The sequence below is a fragment of the Jaculus jaculus genome, chromosome 13, assembly GCF_020740685.1.
Source record: "Jaculus jaculus isolate mJacJac1 chromosome 13, mJacJac1.mat.Y.cur, whole genome shotgun sequence".
NCBI lineage: Eukaryota > Metazoa > Chordata > Mammalia > Rodentia > Dipodidae > Jaculus > Jaculus jaculus.
The window spans coordinates 66,770,051-66,786,096 of NC_059114.1; the positions used below are offsets into that span (position 1 = coordinate 66,770,051).

General features: G+C 40.9%; 1 protein-coding gene across 2 annotated transcripts in view; it reads right to left on the minus strand.

Moving 5' to 3' along the window:
* Window positions 1–16,046, minus strand: part of C7 (complement C7) — a 91,497-nt gene that overhangs the window by 22,620 nt on the left and 52,831 nt on the right. For both annotated transcript variants that reach the window (XM_045132640.1, XM_045132639.1), the window contains exons 9-14: window positions 15,913–16,029; window positions 13,380–13,546; window positions 7,721–7,949; window positions 6,743–6,914; window positions 3,503–3,590; window positions 2,518–2,650 (exon numbers count right to left, since the gene is read on the minus strand). In XM_045132640.1, coding sequence (XP_044988575.1) covers window positions 2,518–2,650; window positions 3,503–3,590; window positions 6,743–6,914; window positions 7,721–7,949; window positions 13,380–13,546; window positions 15,913–16,029 — 906 coding nt within the window. The remainder of the gene's footprint in view (window positions 1–2,517; window positions 2,651–3,502; window positions 3,591–6,742; window positions 6,915–7,720; window positions 7,950–13,379; window positions 13,547–15,912; window positions 16,030–16,046) is intronic.

A 16,046-nucleotide genomic window follows, 5' to 3' on the forward strand; every position in this document is an offset into this window, starting at 1 on the left:
ACAGGAAGCCTATAGAATGCCAAACAGACAAAATCAAGAAAGAATCTCTCATTGACATATTATAACTAGACTACAAAACACACAGCTAAAAATATATATATATAACACAGAAAAATCAATTCACATACAAAAGCAAGCCCATCAGGATAACAGCACATTACCCAACACAAACTATTAAAGCCAGAAGGGCTTGGAATGATGTATTCCAAGTTCTGAACGTTAACAACTGTCAACCAAGATTATTTTATCCTTCAAAGCTATCCATTCAAATAGACAAAGAAATATGGACATTCCACAAAAAAAAAAAAAGCAGGCTAAAGGAATATATGAAAATCAAACCAGTGCTACATAAAATACTTGGAAGATCCTCCATGCTAAAGAGACAGAAAAGCACACACATAACAAACCTGTAAAAAACAAACTATATGCAAATGCTAGTTAGTACAAGACAGCAAAGGAAAACTGGAAGAACTATAAACAAGAAAAATGCCAAAAAAAAAAAAAAAAACCACAATCCCCATGGGGTTGACCTACTATCCCAACAAGGAGGGCCTCTTCCGAAAAGGGGCAGGGATGAGAGAAAGGATGGTGCATGTGTTGTTCACATACTAAATATGTCCTTATCTAATAAAAATACATTTTTAAATGGCCAAAGTAAACACACACCTTTCAATAATAACCCAGTATCAACTACCTCAATGCCCCAACCAAAAGACAAAGGTTTGCAACCGGGAATAAAAAGTAGGATCTTTCAATTTCTTGCCTCCAAGAAACTCACCTATCCACAAAAGATGAACACTATCTCAGGGTAAAAATTTGGACAACAGTGCTGCAAGCAAATGGGCCTAGAAAAAAAGCAAGTGTCACTATCCTAATATCTGGCAAGGTAGGACTCCTTACCACGTGCTCTTCCAGACACAAAATGGCCTGGATATCCATGACCTCACAGTGCCTGACACTACCTACATAAGACCATCATAGTAAGAGGAAAAGATGATGACGTCAAAATAAAGGAGAGACTGATTAAGAAGGGAAAACATATGATGGAGAGTGGAGTTGCAAAGGGGAAAGTGGGAGGAGGGAAGGTATTACCATGGGTTATTCTCTATAATTATGGAAGTTGTCAATTAAAAAAAAAAATTAAGCCAGGTGTGGTGGCACATGCCTTTAATCCCAGCACTCAGGAGGCAGAGGTAGGGGGATCATGGTGAGTTCAAGGCCACCCTGAGAATACAGAGTAAATTCTAGATCAGCCTAGACTAGAGTGAAATCTTACCTCGAAAAAAAAATTTTTAAAAAATACAAGTTCAATAAAGAACTGAAGTATCAAACAGCAGAAAAGTATATGTAGAGCTCAAAAATTAAGTCAACAGAATAATAGGATTCTTAAAATTATAAAGAAAGAAAGATAAATCAATTGAAAATATTTAGAGTGAAAAAGGAAAATAAGATAGAAAGCATTATATATATATAATTTCACAGATTCTACTAAGGGTATACATTGTTTAATTACATAGAAGATGAAAGATTGACTAAATTTATGCATGTTTGCCCAGTAAATCCAGTGACTCAGAAGTATTGCTAATAGATGCACTCCCAAGTGAAAAAAACACATAGGTGTGTACTAGGGTTTTCCTCATATAGAATAGACAAACTGATTTTGGGAAAAATGTATCCTCATAGCTCTGGCTATCCACATGCTGAACAAACATATTTCTACTGAAATGTAAACCAAGGAATAGATTTAGAACATGCCCACATTCTTACATTCATGTATCTGAACAGGATGGTTATGTCAGCATTTAAGGAAGTAGACTGGTTGAAGTGTAACCCTAGTATTTAAATTATAATGGATATGTTGGTCATGGATGCTTGAGTTTGAAGCCAGTCAAGGCCACCATAGTGAGTTCCAGATCAGTTTGGGGTTCAGAGGCCCTGAAGATGGGGAGTCAAGGAGAGACAGAGACAGAAAGACAACGGTGAATAGGAGGACAGGCAGAATGTGCTGCTTATGTTTGCCTGAAAGCTCTCTGCCATACTTCTTTAGATATTTTATTCATTTGTTTATTATTTGAGAGAGAAAGAGGGAGAGGGAGGAGAAGGGAGAGAGAAGGAGAAAGAGAAACAAAAGAATAGATAAGCCAGGGCCTCTAGCCACTGCAAACAAACTCCAGATGCATACACCACCTTGCACATCTGGCTTATGTGGGTGCTGCGGAATTGAACTTATGTCCTTAGCCTTCACAGGCAAGTGCCTTAACCACTAAGCCACATGTCCAGCCTCCCTGCCATATTTTATGTTGCACAAGAAACTACAAAACTGGACTCACTAATGGAGCACTGGCAACCGGAGAAGCCTGAGGATGTACTGGAGTCACTCATGAAACTAGGGTCATACTAGCCAATCGGAAAGAGAGAGAGCAGGACGCTGGTTAGCATGTGCTGTTATTTATTTTTATCCTCTGTCTCTCAACAACTCTTATCACTTTAGTCACAGTTATAACTAAAGCCACTCACTCTGACAATGCATTTTCCCAACAAGCCACTGTAAGTCTTCTCCACATCTGGCAACAGGATCTCCAACAAGAGAGTACCCTTCATTACAAGTATATATTATATTTTTCCCAGCAGGAAACATGGCATCTTCCCCCTAAATAGAAGTAAAGCATGGAGAGGGCTTGAGTTTGTCCATTTTGCATTAATCAGACATTTCTTTAGTTTTATTTGGCCGACAAATCATAGATTATTTTAATCATTAGGCAGCCTACATTCAAACAACTAATTTAGAAAATTGCCTACAACACTTTCAATAATACTGGCACTACCACTAACATAAATAAAAGCATTAATGAGGGATTGGAGAGATGGCTTAGTGGTTAATCACTTGCCTATGAAGCCTAAGGACCCTGGTTTGAGGCTCAATTCCTCAGGACCCATGTTAGCCAGATGCACATGGTGGCACATGCATCTGGAGTTCATTTGCAGTGGCTGGAGGCCCTGGCACACCCATTCTCTCTCTATCTGCCTCTTTCTCTCTCTGTCTGTTGCTCTCAAATAAATAAATAAAATAAACAAAAATATTTTTTTAACAAAAGCACTAATGGCAGCCAACTGTAATGTATTGATTGCTCCCAAAATATAAGATGTAATAATAGGTATTTTAGTAAAATTATTTAAGTGGACACTGCTCAAGTGACCTTTTTCCCTTACACTTTTGATAAAAGGTGATGTTGAACTGCACTGTGTTATGATTACATTTCTAATTCAGGAAGTGGAGACATTGATTTCCCATGGCACAGAAGGTATATTGCCTGCCTTCTGCAGATTTTGAATCACCTTGGGCTGAAGAAGAGATACAAACTCAATATTTGACTACTAAACTAAAATGCACATATAAAATGTTTTAGCACTATTTCACCACTGAAAAAGGTCATTGGTCATGGCCACGAGGAGTGATAGAACTTGGAGTATTATAAAGGAAACAAATGTCTTTATAACCAACTTGAACAAATCCATCCTTTAAGGCAGGAGGTGATGGACAGAATTCTCTTGGAACCAAAGACAAAGGAAAGCAATGTGGTTCTAGCAATCTGAAAGAAAAACAGAAACAAAAGGAAATTGTTATGACTGATTTCTACCATTCAGTAGATATTTTGTATTACCTTGATTTTTTTTTTTTTGCATCTGAAGGTATGTAAGTAGAAAATACAAGTACATTGTTATATATTATTATCATTCTCAGAGCTAATATATATTATTACTCTCAGAGTGGTTTTAACATCTACAAAAGCAGTCAGATGAAAAGCAAAAATACATGTCTTTGAATCCAACTTTATTACATGATTTCTATATGTCACTTGCCTCAGAATTACTTTTTCTCTTGTTGAGTTCTGAAAACTTTTTTAAAGTATTTATTTATTTAAGAAAGAGGAAAAGGCAGATAGAGAGAGACAATTCATGCATCTGGGCCTTTAGCCACTGTAAACAAACTCCAGATGCATGCACCACCTTGTACATCTGGCTTACATGGGTACTGGGGAATCAAGTTTAGGCTTCACAGGCAAGCACCTTAACTACTAAGCTATCTCTCCAGCTCAGTTTCTAAAAACTTAAAATTGAAAATAATGTAATTAGGATTGGTGAGCCCTAAAGCGAAGTAACACAAGGTGATGCAAGCTATCTCATATTGAGCATTTTCTAATGTGCTTTACACATGTGCATTAACTTACTTAGTACTCACAGCAACACTGTAAGACACTTGGGGAGTAACAAAGACACAGGAAATTTGACTAACTTGCCCAAGATCATAAACTAATAAATGCCAGGGCTGGATTCTTGTCCAATCAGGTGGGTTCCTATTGTCAAACTCTTTCTACCTCTCAAAAAAACAATAAATAATAATCATGGTATCTATACATTTATATATTTATATTTATATAAATTTATATATCTGGTATCACATTCTTTGGTGAAAGCAAATTTTCATAATGCTTAAGGGAGAAATCCTAGCCCTAAAAGGAAGTTGGAGGAGCAGAGGTCCTAATATCCATCACCAACACCAGTCCTGAATATTTGTTTTGTTTTGTTTTGTTTTTTTGAGGTAGGGTCTCACTCTAGCTCAGGCTGACCTGGAACTCACTATGTAGTCTCAGGGTGGCCTCGAACTCACTGTGATCCTCCTACCTCTGCCTCCCAAGTGCTGGGATTAAAGGTGTGCGCCACCATACCCGGCTCAGTCCTGAATATTTACAACATCATGATCACCTCTGGGGGAGCTTGTAATAACCAGAATGACAATGGATACATCTGTCATTGCACAGTGATTTTCCATAGTGCCTCTGAGGTCAGTATACTACCACTATTATTTCCACTCAAGTAACATGAAGTCTGAGGGATGACAGGGATAGCTGAACTCCTTTTCCTTTTGTAACATCCTGAGGACATTTGGAAATATGAAGTGTTAATCAAAATTATCAAGGTAGGGTCTCGCTCTAGCTCAGGCTGTCCTGGAATTCACTATCTAGTGTCAGGGTGGCCTCGAACTCACAGCGATCCTTCTACCTCTGCCTCTCAAGTGCTGGGATTAAAGGTGTGCACCACCACACCCAGAAATAATATAGTTTTTAAAGGAGGGGCTGGAGAGATGATTTAGCAGTTAAAGCACTTGCTGACAAAGCCAAAGGATCCAGATCCAATTCTTTTTTTTTTTTTAGTGTAAGTCTTTTTTTTTTTAATTTTTTTTTAATTTATTTATTTGAGAGCGACAGATACAGAGAGATAGAGGGAGAGAGAGAATGGGCGCGCCAGGGCTTCCAGCCTCTGCAAACGAACTCCAGACGCGTGCGCCCCCTTGTGCATCTGGCTAACGTGGGACCTGGGGAACCAAGCCTCGAACCGGGGTCCTTAGGCTTCACAGGCAAGCGCTTAACCACTAAGCCATCTCTCCAGCCCTCCAGATCCAATTCTTCAGGACCCACATAAGTCTGATGCACATGGTAGTGCATGCACCTGGAGTTTGTTTGTAGTGGCTAGAAGCCCTGGAGCACCCATTTTCTCTTTCTATCTGCCCCTGTCTCTCTCTCTCTCTCTCCCATAAATAAATAAATTAAATATTTTAAAAATAAAAATAGGACTGGAGCAATGGCTTAGTGGTGAAAGCACTTGCCTGCAAAACCAAAGAACCCAGGTACAATTCTGTAGGACCCACTTAAGCAAGATGTACAAGGTGATGCATGTGTCTGGAGTTCCTCTGCACAGGCTAGAGGCCCTGGCATACCCATTCTCTATCTGTCTCTGTCTCTCTCTCTCTTTCTCATCTGCCTCTTTCTCTCTCTCAAATAAATACAAATTTAAAAAATTAATAAAGGACAATATAAAACACTAGGATGTCACATGAAGAATTCAGACACAGGGACATGATTGGGTCAACTCAGCATTTTTGAGAGTTTTTACAAAATCCTTACAAATGTGAAGTTAGTGCTAAATGTTCACCAAGCCAACTAAGAAACATATCATTCACCTCAAGCATGTGGACTTAGGCTTAATTCAGAAAATAAGCACGTAGGAGGCAACAGAGTATCTGAAAAGGAACACAAACTTTACTGAATACACACTCTGTGCCAGGCATTGTGCTGTGCCATCTACACCGACGACCTCACTCAACTCTTACAGGATTTTACTACTGGTAACCCACTACAGCGACTGCAGTGCTAGGGCTGTGACAAGGACCCTGGCCAGGGCTACGCAGCACATGGGCTGCATAGTTGATGCCAGAGTTGCTACCACCACGCCCTCAACCAGGCTGCTCTAGTTACCATCCATGGGTGACCTTGCTGTCAAGCCAACCTACACCCCCCCCTTCTACATTTGCCACAATACTAAGGGGAAACAAAATCTCTTTAATAAAAGTTACCACTTAGGGGCTGGAGAGATGGCTTAGTGGTTAAGCACTTGCCTGTGAAGCCTAATGACCCTGGTTCGAGGCTCGATTCCCCAGGACCCACGTTAGCCAGATGCACAAGGGGGCGCACGCGTCTGGAGTTCGTTTGCAGTGGCTGGAGGCCCTGGCTAGCCCATTCCCGCCTCCCCCCACCCCCCATAGCTCTTAAATAAAAATAAAAAAAAAAATACTTTACAAGAGTTACCACTTAGTTTCTAGATCTTTTAACAGCAGCCATCACCAGCCTCCTGCTTAGTATAAGTGAGATTCTCTACATAACCTCCCAGATACGGCGTCCATTACCGCAAACTCTCCAGCTCCTCGTCTTCACACTGCCTGCTTTCAGTTGTTTCTCCAACGCAGGACTTTCCACCCCTACTGGGAGCTGGGTTATTGCATTCTCGGCTCCTTGTTTTCTTCCCTTGAACACAGGGGCCCCAAGAGGACCAGCAACTCCAACCTCCATCCACCCCTCCTGTAAGGGAAGAAAGAGGCTCTTCACTAAGTTTTGGGGAAAGAAGCTTTGAAGCTTAGTGCCTCTCTTCCTGCTCATGTGTTTACTGGGGTGGGGTGGGGGAACCAAAGTCAGCACCCGCAGACTTTGCAAGCAATAGGTGTTTAAGAACTATTTGTGAAGATCTGGTTAGTGGCATGGAATATAAAATGGTAGCGATGTTTCAAAGTGCTTGTTGTCAGAAATGCTAGTGAACAAATACAAGCACCACAAAACTGCATTCAAACAAAACTTGGGCTGGAGAGGTGGCTCATCAGTTAAGGGGTTTGCCTGCAAAGCCTAAGAACTCAGGTTTGATTCCCCAGGACCCACATAAGCCAGATGCACAAGGTAGCGCATGCATCTAGAGTTCATTTGCAGTGGCTAGATGCCCTGGTGTGCCCATGCTCTCTCTTTCTCTCCCCCCCCCCACCCTTGATCTTTCTCTATCTCAAGCAAATAAATAAAAAATTTTAAATAAAATTAAAAATAAATTTACTGAGATGACAATGAAAAGATGGGATGCATTTTAGTCCTAATTCTATTCTGACAGAGAATGGGGAGTCAACACCACAATGGGGTTGTTAGTTCAAATGGGTAAAAAGAGAGGCAGCAAAAGGTCTTAACCTTAGTACTATAATTTGGGGGTGGAAGGGGGAAGAAACTTCTAAGTCAAATGCAGCTTTAGATCTTTATACACAAAGCAGCATCGCTCCAGGACCCGGGAGAAAGGGCGAGTCCCTTTTCTATGTGTCCCATCACGGCTAGTGAATCTTTAGCACACTGACCTGCTTGATTCCCCACAAGGACGCCTTGTTCACACGCCACTCCAAATGTGTACGGTTTGCAGTGGCACTGACACTGTGTCCCCACAACAGTGGCAATGCCACCATTTCGGCAAGGCCTGCAGTGGCAGGGGTCGAATTCATCCAGATACTCCTCAAGAGCCCGTTTCAGATACAGTCTTTTCACAGAGGCACAAGGCACTTCCTTTACCAGCTCATGCAAGGGCGTCAGCTACACAATTAGAGACATCACAGTCAGAGCTCTGAGCTCTAGGCGAGAACACGTTTCTTTCACATGTAGACATAATCCCAATGAAACAAAATCAAAATTCACTCTTGAGGCTGGAGAGATGCCTTAGTGGTTAAGGCGCTTTTCTGGAAAGCCTAAAGACCGAGGTTCAATTCTCCAGTACCACATAAGGCAGATGTACGCAGTTGTGCCTGTCAGGAGTCTGCAGTGGCTAGAGGCCCTGGCATACCTATTCCCTCAGTCTCTCTCTCTCTCTCTCTCTCTCTCTCTCTCTCTCTCTCTCTCTCTCTCTTTCACACACACACACACACACACACACACACAAACACACATGCACACATAAATAAATAAAATAAATGTTTAAAACAAATAACTTATGTTCGTTACAATAGCCTGCGTAGCCCGCAAGAATGTCTCAAAACCCCTAGCACATGCCAAAACAAACAACAATGAAAAAAGAGACTCAGGACCAGAAAATCCTATACATACTGGTTTTTTTTTCCTATTCATATGTACCTCTGATGAAGTTTAATTTATAAACTAGGCACAATAAGAGATTAAAAACAATAATTAATAATAAAGCAAGTATAACAATTTGCTACAATAAAACGCACTTAAAATTTATGAATTATTTCTGGAATTTTCCACATAATATCTTCAGAACGTGGTTGATATAAAACTGAGGAGATTTAAATTGTTGATGAAGAGAGACAGGCTACAATTTTTTTTTCTTGCTTACATGAAAAAAGGAAGCAAGGAGCCGGGCGTGGTGGCGCACGCCTTTAATCCCAGCACTCGGGAGGCAGAGGTAGGAGGATCGCCGTGAGTTTGAGGCCACCCTGAGACTCCATAGTGAATTCCAGGTCAGCCTGAGCCAGAGTGAGACCCTACCTCAAAAAAAACAAAAAAAAAAAAAAAAAAGAAAAAGAAAAAAGGAAGCAATTTAACTTTCTTGGAACAAAATCAAGACAAACCTATGTAAAATCAGAATCAGATAGAATAAATGTAACTTTATGTCTGTGTGCATGCATAAAATTTAAAGGAAAGCATAGAATATTCATTTCTAGTTAATGGAAGATAATTTTGAAGACACTATGTTACCCCACCCCCATAGATGATAAAAGAAAAACACACACAAATTACACCAAAAAAAAAGCAAGTGCAATTAAATTTAGGATGAGACTTCCTGACTCTGGGAGATTTAGTATCTTTCAAGTGGAGACTATGGACTCTCTTGAAGAAATTTAAAACAGGTAGACATTTTAGTTTGTGTTACATTTCTTAGAAGAAAAGGCAACCTTGAAATCCCAGGTGTCCTGGAAAAGCCCTGACAGTGCACTCTCCCAAGAGCACTAAGGGTCCACTTAGTAGCATTTGCTAATTTCTCTAGTATACTTACATCATGGTCAATTTCAAACGACCACTTTTTTTTTTTTTTTTTTGAGGAAAATGTCACTTCTTTTTTTAAAATTCTTATTACCATTTTCCATGATTATAAAAAAATATCCCGTGGTAATTCCCTCCCTCCCCACCCCCACAACCATTTTTAATGTCACCAAGTATGAAACTGGAAAGAGACACATATCATTCGTCCTTGGGGGCCGGGCTCTTCTGAGTACACTGGCCTTGAGTGGCTGTGGCCTGTACTGTCTGTTCTTCTGTGGCTCTTTTCATGCCCACTAGGAAGCAGGCAGACTATGACGGTTTTTGGCCCCTTGTGGAAAAGTATATAGCTGAATCTGTAAAAAGGATGATTTCCTCTAATCAACAATTTAGGGTTTCTAACGAACTCATAGTAAAAGGGGAAATAAAACCCGATGGGGCTGGGTGTAGTAGCACACGCCTTTAATCCTAGCACTGGGGAGGATCGCCAAGAGTTCGAGGCCAACCTGAGAGCACATAGTAAATTCAAGGTCAGCCTGGGATAGAGCAAGACCCAACTTAAAAAAGAAAAACTGATGGAAATGTGACAAATTTGCAATCTGTTCATATATTAAAGTTCCCTCTATAAATTTTTTTGTTTATTTATTTATTTGACAGCAAAAAAGACAGAAAAAGGCAGAGAGAGAGAATGGGCACGCCAGTGTCTCCAGCCTCTGCAAACCAACCCCAGATTGTGCGCCCCCTTGTGCATCTGGCTAACGTGGGTCCTGGGGAATTGAGCCTCGAACCGGGGTCCTTAGGCTTCACAGGCAAGCGCTTAACTGCTAAGCCATCTCTCCAGCTCTCTCTACAGATTTTTAAAACTCAAAAATAACTAACTAAATAAGAAAGTGCCACATAGGACACTGGAACCATTCTGCATACTGAAGATGGTAAGTTTCCAAGAAAAACCTACCCTCGGCTTTCTGAGATGAAAGGATGCAACATGGTATTAAGAGAGTATCTGCGGGCTGGAGAGATGGCTTAGCGGTTAAGCGCTTGCCTGTGAAGCCTAAGGACCCCGGTTCGAGGCTCGGTTCCCCAGGTCCCACGTTAGCCAGATGCACAAGGGGGCGCACGTGTCTGGAGTTCGTTTGCAGAGGCTGGAAGCCCTGGCGCGCCCATTCTCTCTCTCTCCCTTATCTGTCTTTCTCTCTGTGTCTGTCGCTCTCAAATAAATAATTTTTTTAAAAAAAGAGAGTATTTGCTTGGGCTGGAGAGATGGCTTAGCGATTAAGTGCTTGCCTGTGAAGACTAAGGACCCCGCTTCAAGGCTCGATTCCCCAGGACCCACATTAGCCAAATGCACAAGGGGGTGCGCGTCTGGAGTTCGTTTGCAGTGGCTGGAGGCCCTGGCAGGCCCATTCTCTCTATCTGTCTCTTTCTCTCTGTGTGTCTGTCACTTTTAAATAAATAAATAAAATTTAAAAAAAAAAAAAGAGAGAGTATTTGTGCCAGGCATGATGGTAAACACCTTTAATCCTATCACTCAGGAGGCAGAGGCAATAGGATCACTGTCAGTTCAAGGCCACTGTGAGACTACATAGTGAATTCCAGGTCAGTCTGGGCTAGAGCAAGACCCTACCTCAAAAAAAAAACAGAGCTGGGGAGGGCATTTGAGTAGCTATTGTAGGATTTTCCTTTTTGTTTATAAGTGTATAAAATCTCTCTCCTTGCCCTTCCTCCTGAGACAGATTCTCGAGCATGGCAGACCGTCTTCAAACTCAGACTAGTTAGCAGAAGCTTCTGAGCCTCCTGCTTCCACTTCCCTCTGCTGGGGTGAGAGGAGAGTCACCACGCCCAGCTTCATCCAGGGCTAGCAATGGAAGCCAGGGCTTCAGGCACGCCAAACCAACGCTCGTCTGCTAGTACCGGCCACACATTTATGTGTCTCCTAAAATTGTACTTTGCCTGGGACACTGTTGACGCCCAAGGCAGGGAGTAGGATCACAACATGAAGTGAGATCATTTCTACCGCGTTTGCTTTGGATGTGTAGATTTGTTCCACGGACATTGATCCGTGAGAGCAACGTGAGTACACTGCACACTCTTCATCCCCGTCCACAAGAACAGGAGCCCAGAGACCTGCTCGCAGCTGAACCATCCTACACAGCAACACCACAACACACATGCAGGTGTGTGCACGCACACCCAGCACACACAGGCCTTGAGCATCCATCAGTTCATTGCCTGTATCATAAGCTACACTCATTCATCTAGTGAACTGCCCATCAGATTTCTGATTGGTCTTTTACTCTATGATGATACCAGAACTCTTCTAGCACCAAACCCTAAAGCCTTTTTCTTCTACACAATGTGCAACGCTTTTGTAGCATAGGTGCATTTCTTAATAATCTAACATGTATAAGACCCTGCTACTATTTGTTAATGTATTTATCTATCTACTTGTGAGAAGAGAAAAAGAGAATATGGCCTGCCTCTTGCTGCTACAAATAAACTCTAGATGCTTGAGTGTGGTGCTGTGATTCAGGTGTCCCTCATAAACTTAGGTGTTCTGAACGCTAGGTCCCCAGCTGATGGAATTTTAGGAATTTATGCCTCCTGGAGGCAGTGTATTGTTGGGGGCAGGTTTATGGGTGTTATACCCAGTGCCCCCTTGCCAGTGTTTGGCATACTCTCCTGTTGCTATTGTCCACCTTATGTTGGCCAGGGGTTGATGTCCACCGTCTGTTCATGCCATCATTTTCCCCTGCCATCGTGGACCTTTCCTTCATGTCTGTAAGCCAAAATAAACCTTTTTTTCCCACAAGCTACTCTTGGTTGGGTGATTTCTGCCAGCAATGTGAACCTGACTACAACACTGAGCCACTTTGTGGGTACTGGGAAATTGAACCCTGGGCCAGAAGACTTTGCAAACAGGCTCCTTTAACCACTGACCCATTTCCCCAACCTAATGCTACTACATCAATGTCTACCTTTTAATAAATTTATTTATTTGAATATGTTTGCAAGCACATGTGTGTGCATGTTCACAATGATCTGTTATCACTGCAACAGAGTGCCAGATAATTATACCATTTTTTGAAAGAGTTATCTATTTTATTTTATTTATTTGAGAGTGACAGACAAAGAAAGAGGCAGAGAGAGAGAATGGGCATGTGCCACCTTGTGCATCTGGCTTATGTGGGTCCTGGGGAATTGAGCCTTGAACTGGGGTCCTTGGGCTTCACAGGCAAGCACTTAAATGCTAAGCCATCTCTCCAGCCCTTTTTATTAAAAAAAATTTAAGATTCATTTATTTTATTTTATTTATTTGAGAGCGACAGACAGAGAAAGAGGCAGAGAGAGAGAGAATTACACCACTTTTTACAGCAGGCTTTATGTGGGTGGCTAGGAAATTGAACCTAGGCCAACTGGTTTTGCAAGCAAGTGCCTTTGACCACTAAGCCATCTTGTCAATCCTCCACATTTTTTAAACCACTATCATAGCTGAAATTAGTGTTGTTACCCTAACCTAATTTTCCCATCAAATCTCTGGGCTTATGCACTTTTCCATGAAGCACCCTAAATTCTTCCATTCAATTTGATGCACTATAATCTACATGACTTCAGGAGCACATGACACATAGCCAAAGGAAAAGTGATCTGACAAAAGTAACAACATGCAAGTCTAAATGCCGTCCTCTTGCAAAAAAAAAAAAAAAAAAAAAAATCTGAAACTCCTCTAAACTAGAAACAAAGGTAAATAGAATCAAATTTTGGTAAAAGTTAAAAATGGATATTACATCATTAATTTCTCCTGAGATTTACAAAAAATTTAACCTGTATTGCTGAAATATGAACATCCCAGATAACACACCTTTTGTTTCTGATTATTATGTATGCATTCATTTTACTATATAAAACATAATTGGGATACAGTACATGCTAATTGAAGCCAATTCTGTTTAACCACTTTGATTTCATTTCATTTTCCCATGGCAAATATATATGACTTCTTCCCACAGCTTCAAGCAGAGCATCACATACCTTTTGTTTTATGACTTGGGGAAGATTGGTTACAGACTCTGCCCAGGCAGAATATCGCTCTTTGTTCCCAGCAGGATTGTCCAGCTCTAAGAAACTGAGGCCGGCTGCGAAGCCCGGACTTCCCCCTCTGACAAATGGGTCTCCTCGCAGCACGTTGCTCCGAGTTCCTGCGGAGAAAGACGGTGAAAGAAGTCAGTGCACAAACTCTAAGTGAAAATGTAAAAGTGAAAGGTCAAGCGTTTCTAAAACTCCGTCAAACCACAGCATTCTAAGGAAACAAACCAGGAAGGCATGGCGATGAGCGACGATGAAAGCGGGGTGGGAAGATGAACAGGAAGAACACACAGGACGTTCAGGCACCAGCAGTGTTGTGACTAACACTACAGTGGTAGATACGCACCACTACGTGCTCACCACATCCCAGATGAAGCACAACACTGAGAGCCAACCCTAATGTAAACAAGAGCTGAAGGAAAGGACGTCCGCAGAGAGGCACCAATTTTCACAACTGTCTCTCTCCACTTGGGCATGTTGGAGAGGCTTGTGGGGGAATACAGGAAGTATATGACAGATCTTTACATTTTCTTCTCAATTGTGCTGTGAATTTCAGGTGGCTATAAAAAATGTTGAAAAGAAAAAGAAAGGAAAACTTTCATTGCCTAATAGTAGGTATTAGAAAAATTGTTAGTTATTAATCTTAGTTCAACATGAGTATCAGTCATGCTTTGCACAAAGAAAGTCCTTCTTAGAGGATATGTGCAGTTAAGGATGAAGTATCAAGAAATCTGAAACTGACTTTCAAATAATCCCACAAATATCATAAGCATTTTATATGTATGATTATTTAGGCACTGTTAAACAGCCAATAATATAAACATTACACATAGGTATATATAGCAAAAACTCAAAGTAGTGATTGTTGTATATAGGTGTTAAGTTACTAACTACTATGTTCTGTGAAATTTTGTGTATTTGAAATTTTTTGTAAGAGAATGTTGAAAATGGTCCTTGCATCTGATATGTTACAATTTTTTAAAGCTGTTAATTAATAGGAGTACATTACCTAACACCTGAAAGTGTTCTAAAATGTTTGAATGCTAATTGAATTCTTTTTCTCCATTTATGTGCCTCAGACTTATTTTTATCTTCATTTATAACTGGTTCTTGCAAAGGTCATGACTAGAAAGTTCGAATCTTACAGATCACATTTTGAGTGATTTTCATTTCCTTTCTTATAACTGTCCAAATTTTGCTCTTTTATAAAATGAGCACACTGTACTTTTATAATGATAAAATTATAAAAGCCTGATATTTTTAATAAATTGCCTGTGTGCTTCCTTGTCTTCATTGTTAGTTATGTTTTTGATATGCAAATAGTAGCCCTTTAAGTGCATATATTACAAAGTCCAGGCCCTGAGCCTCTGAATCATAGCCAGCCCACTGCATATGCAGATTCCGATAAACTGGCGTTGTTTTTAAGTCTGAGGCCCCTCTTCAGGACCCCGGACCTTCTGCTCAGGCTCTTTTCTCTAGAAACACTGTTCAGTGCAGCAGCCAAGAGCCAAGACAGGCTAGCCGGACTCCATGCCTTTGCATCTCGTGTCTGGTTCTTGCTAGCTGTGTAACATAGTGCTCACAGTCTACATCACTGCCTGAAGGTACTTTTCAGCCCCCTCCCGCCCCCGCCAGTACCACCGCATTCACCAAACCCTTAACTGACCCAAGTATCTCTGCCACAGAGTAGAATGGAAGTTGCCTTCGAAATGATCACCGTCCTATGCTTATCTGCCCTTTATAAAAAGGGAAGGTGCTCTATATTTAAAGCACAGTCAAGGGATGGAGAGATGGCTTGGTGGTTAAGGTGCTTGCTTGCAAAGCATAAGGACCCAGGTTTGATTTTCTAGTGCCCACTTAAAGCCAGATGCACCAGATGGCACATGTGTCTGGAGTTTGTTTGCAGTGGCTAGAGACCCTGGCACACCCATTCTCTCTATCTGCCTCTTTCTCTTTCATACTCAAGTAAATAAAATACTTTAAAAAATAATAATATAATAATAATTAATGATAATAGGTGTTGGAGAGGTGACTCAATGGCTAAAGGCATTTGCTTTCAATGCCTGAGAGCCTGGATTCAATTCCCTAGTACCCATGCACAGCCAGACACACAAGGTGACACATGCATCTGGAGTTCATTTGCAATGGCTGGAGGCCCTAGTGTGCCCATTTTCATTCTCTCTCTCTCTCTCTCTCTCCCTCTCTCTCTCTCTGTCTTTCTTTGTCTCTTCTTTCTGCTTGCAAATACATAAATATTTTTAAAAATCAGAAGCTTAAAAGAAATAGGAGGAAGGATTGACTTTTTTAAAAGAAAAAAATAATAATAATTCAATAATAGGAATACACCAAAACATAAAAATTGCCAATTCTTTGAATAAAACACCTACCTGCTAATGCTTCAAAAGTCTGTGGAGATAAAGAATGCCCTAAGAGTAACAGACGTTAAACTTGCAATGCAAATTGTGCCTTTCTCATCTACCTGAAGCTGTTTTCAAAGTCTCGTCCAGTTCTTTGCACCTGTGCTTTGATGATGATAATACAAAGAAAAACCGAAAATCCGAAGATTTGCATTCTTTCTTCTGTTCTGAACCAACATCTGGGAAGACATACAAA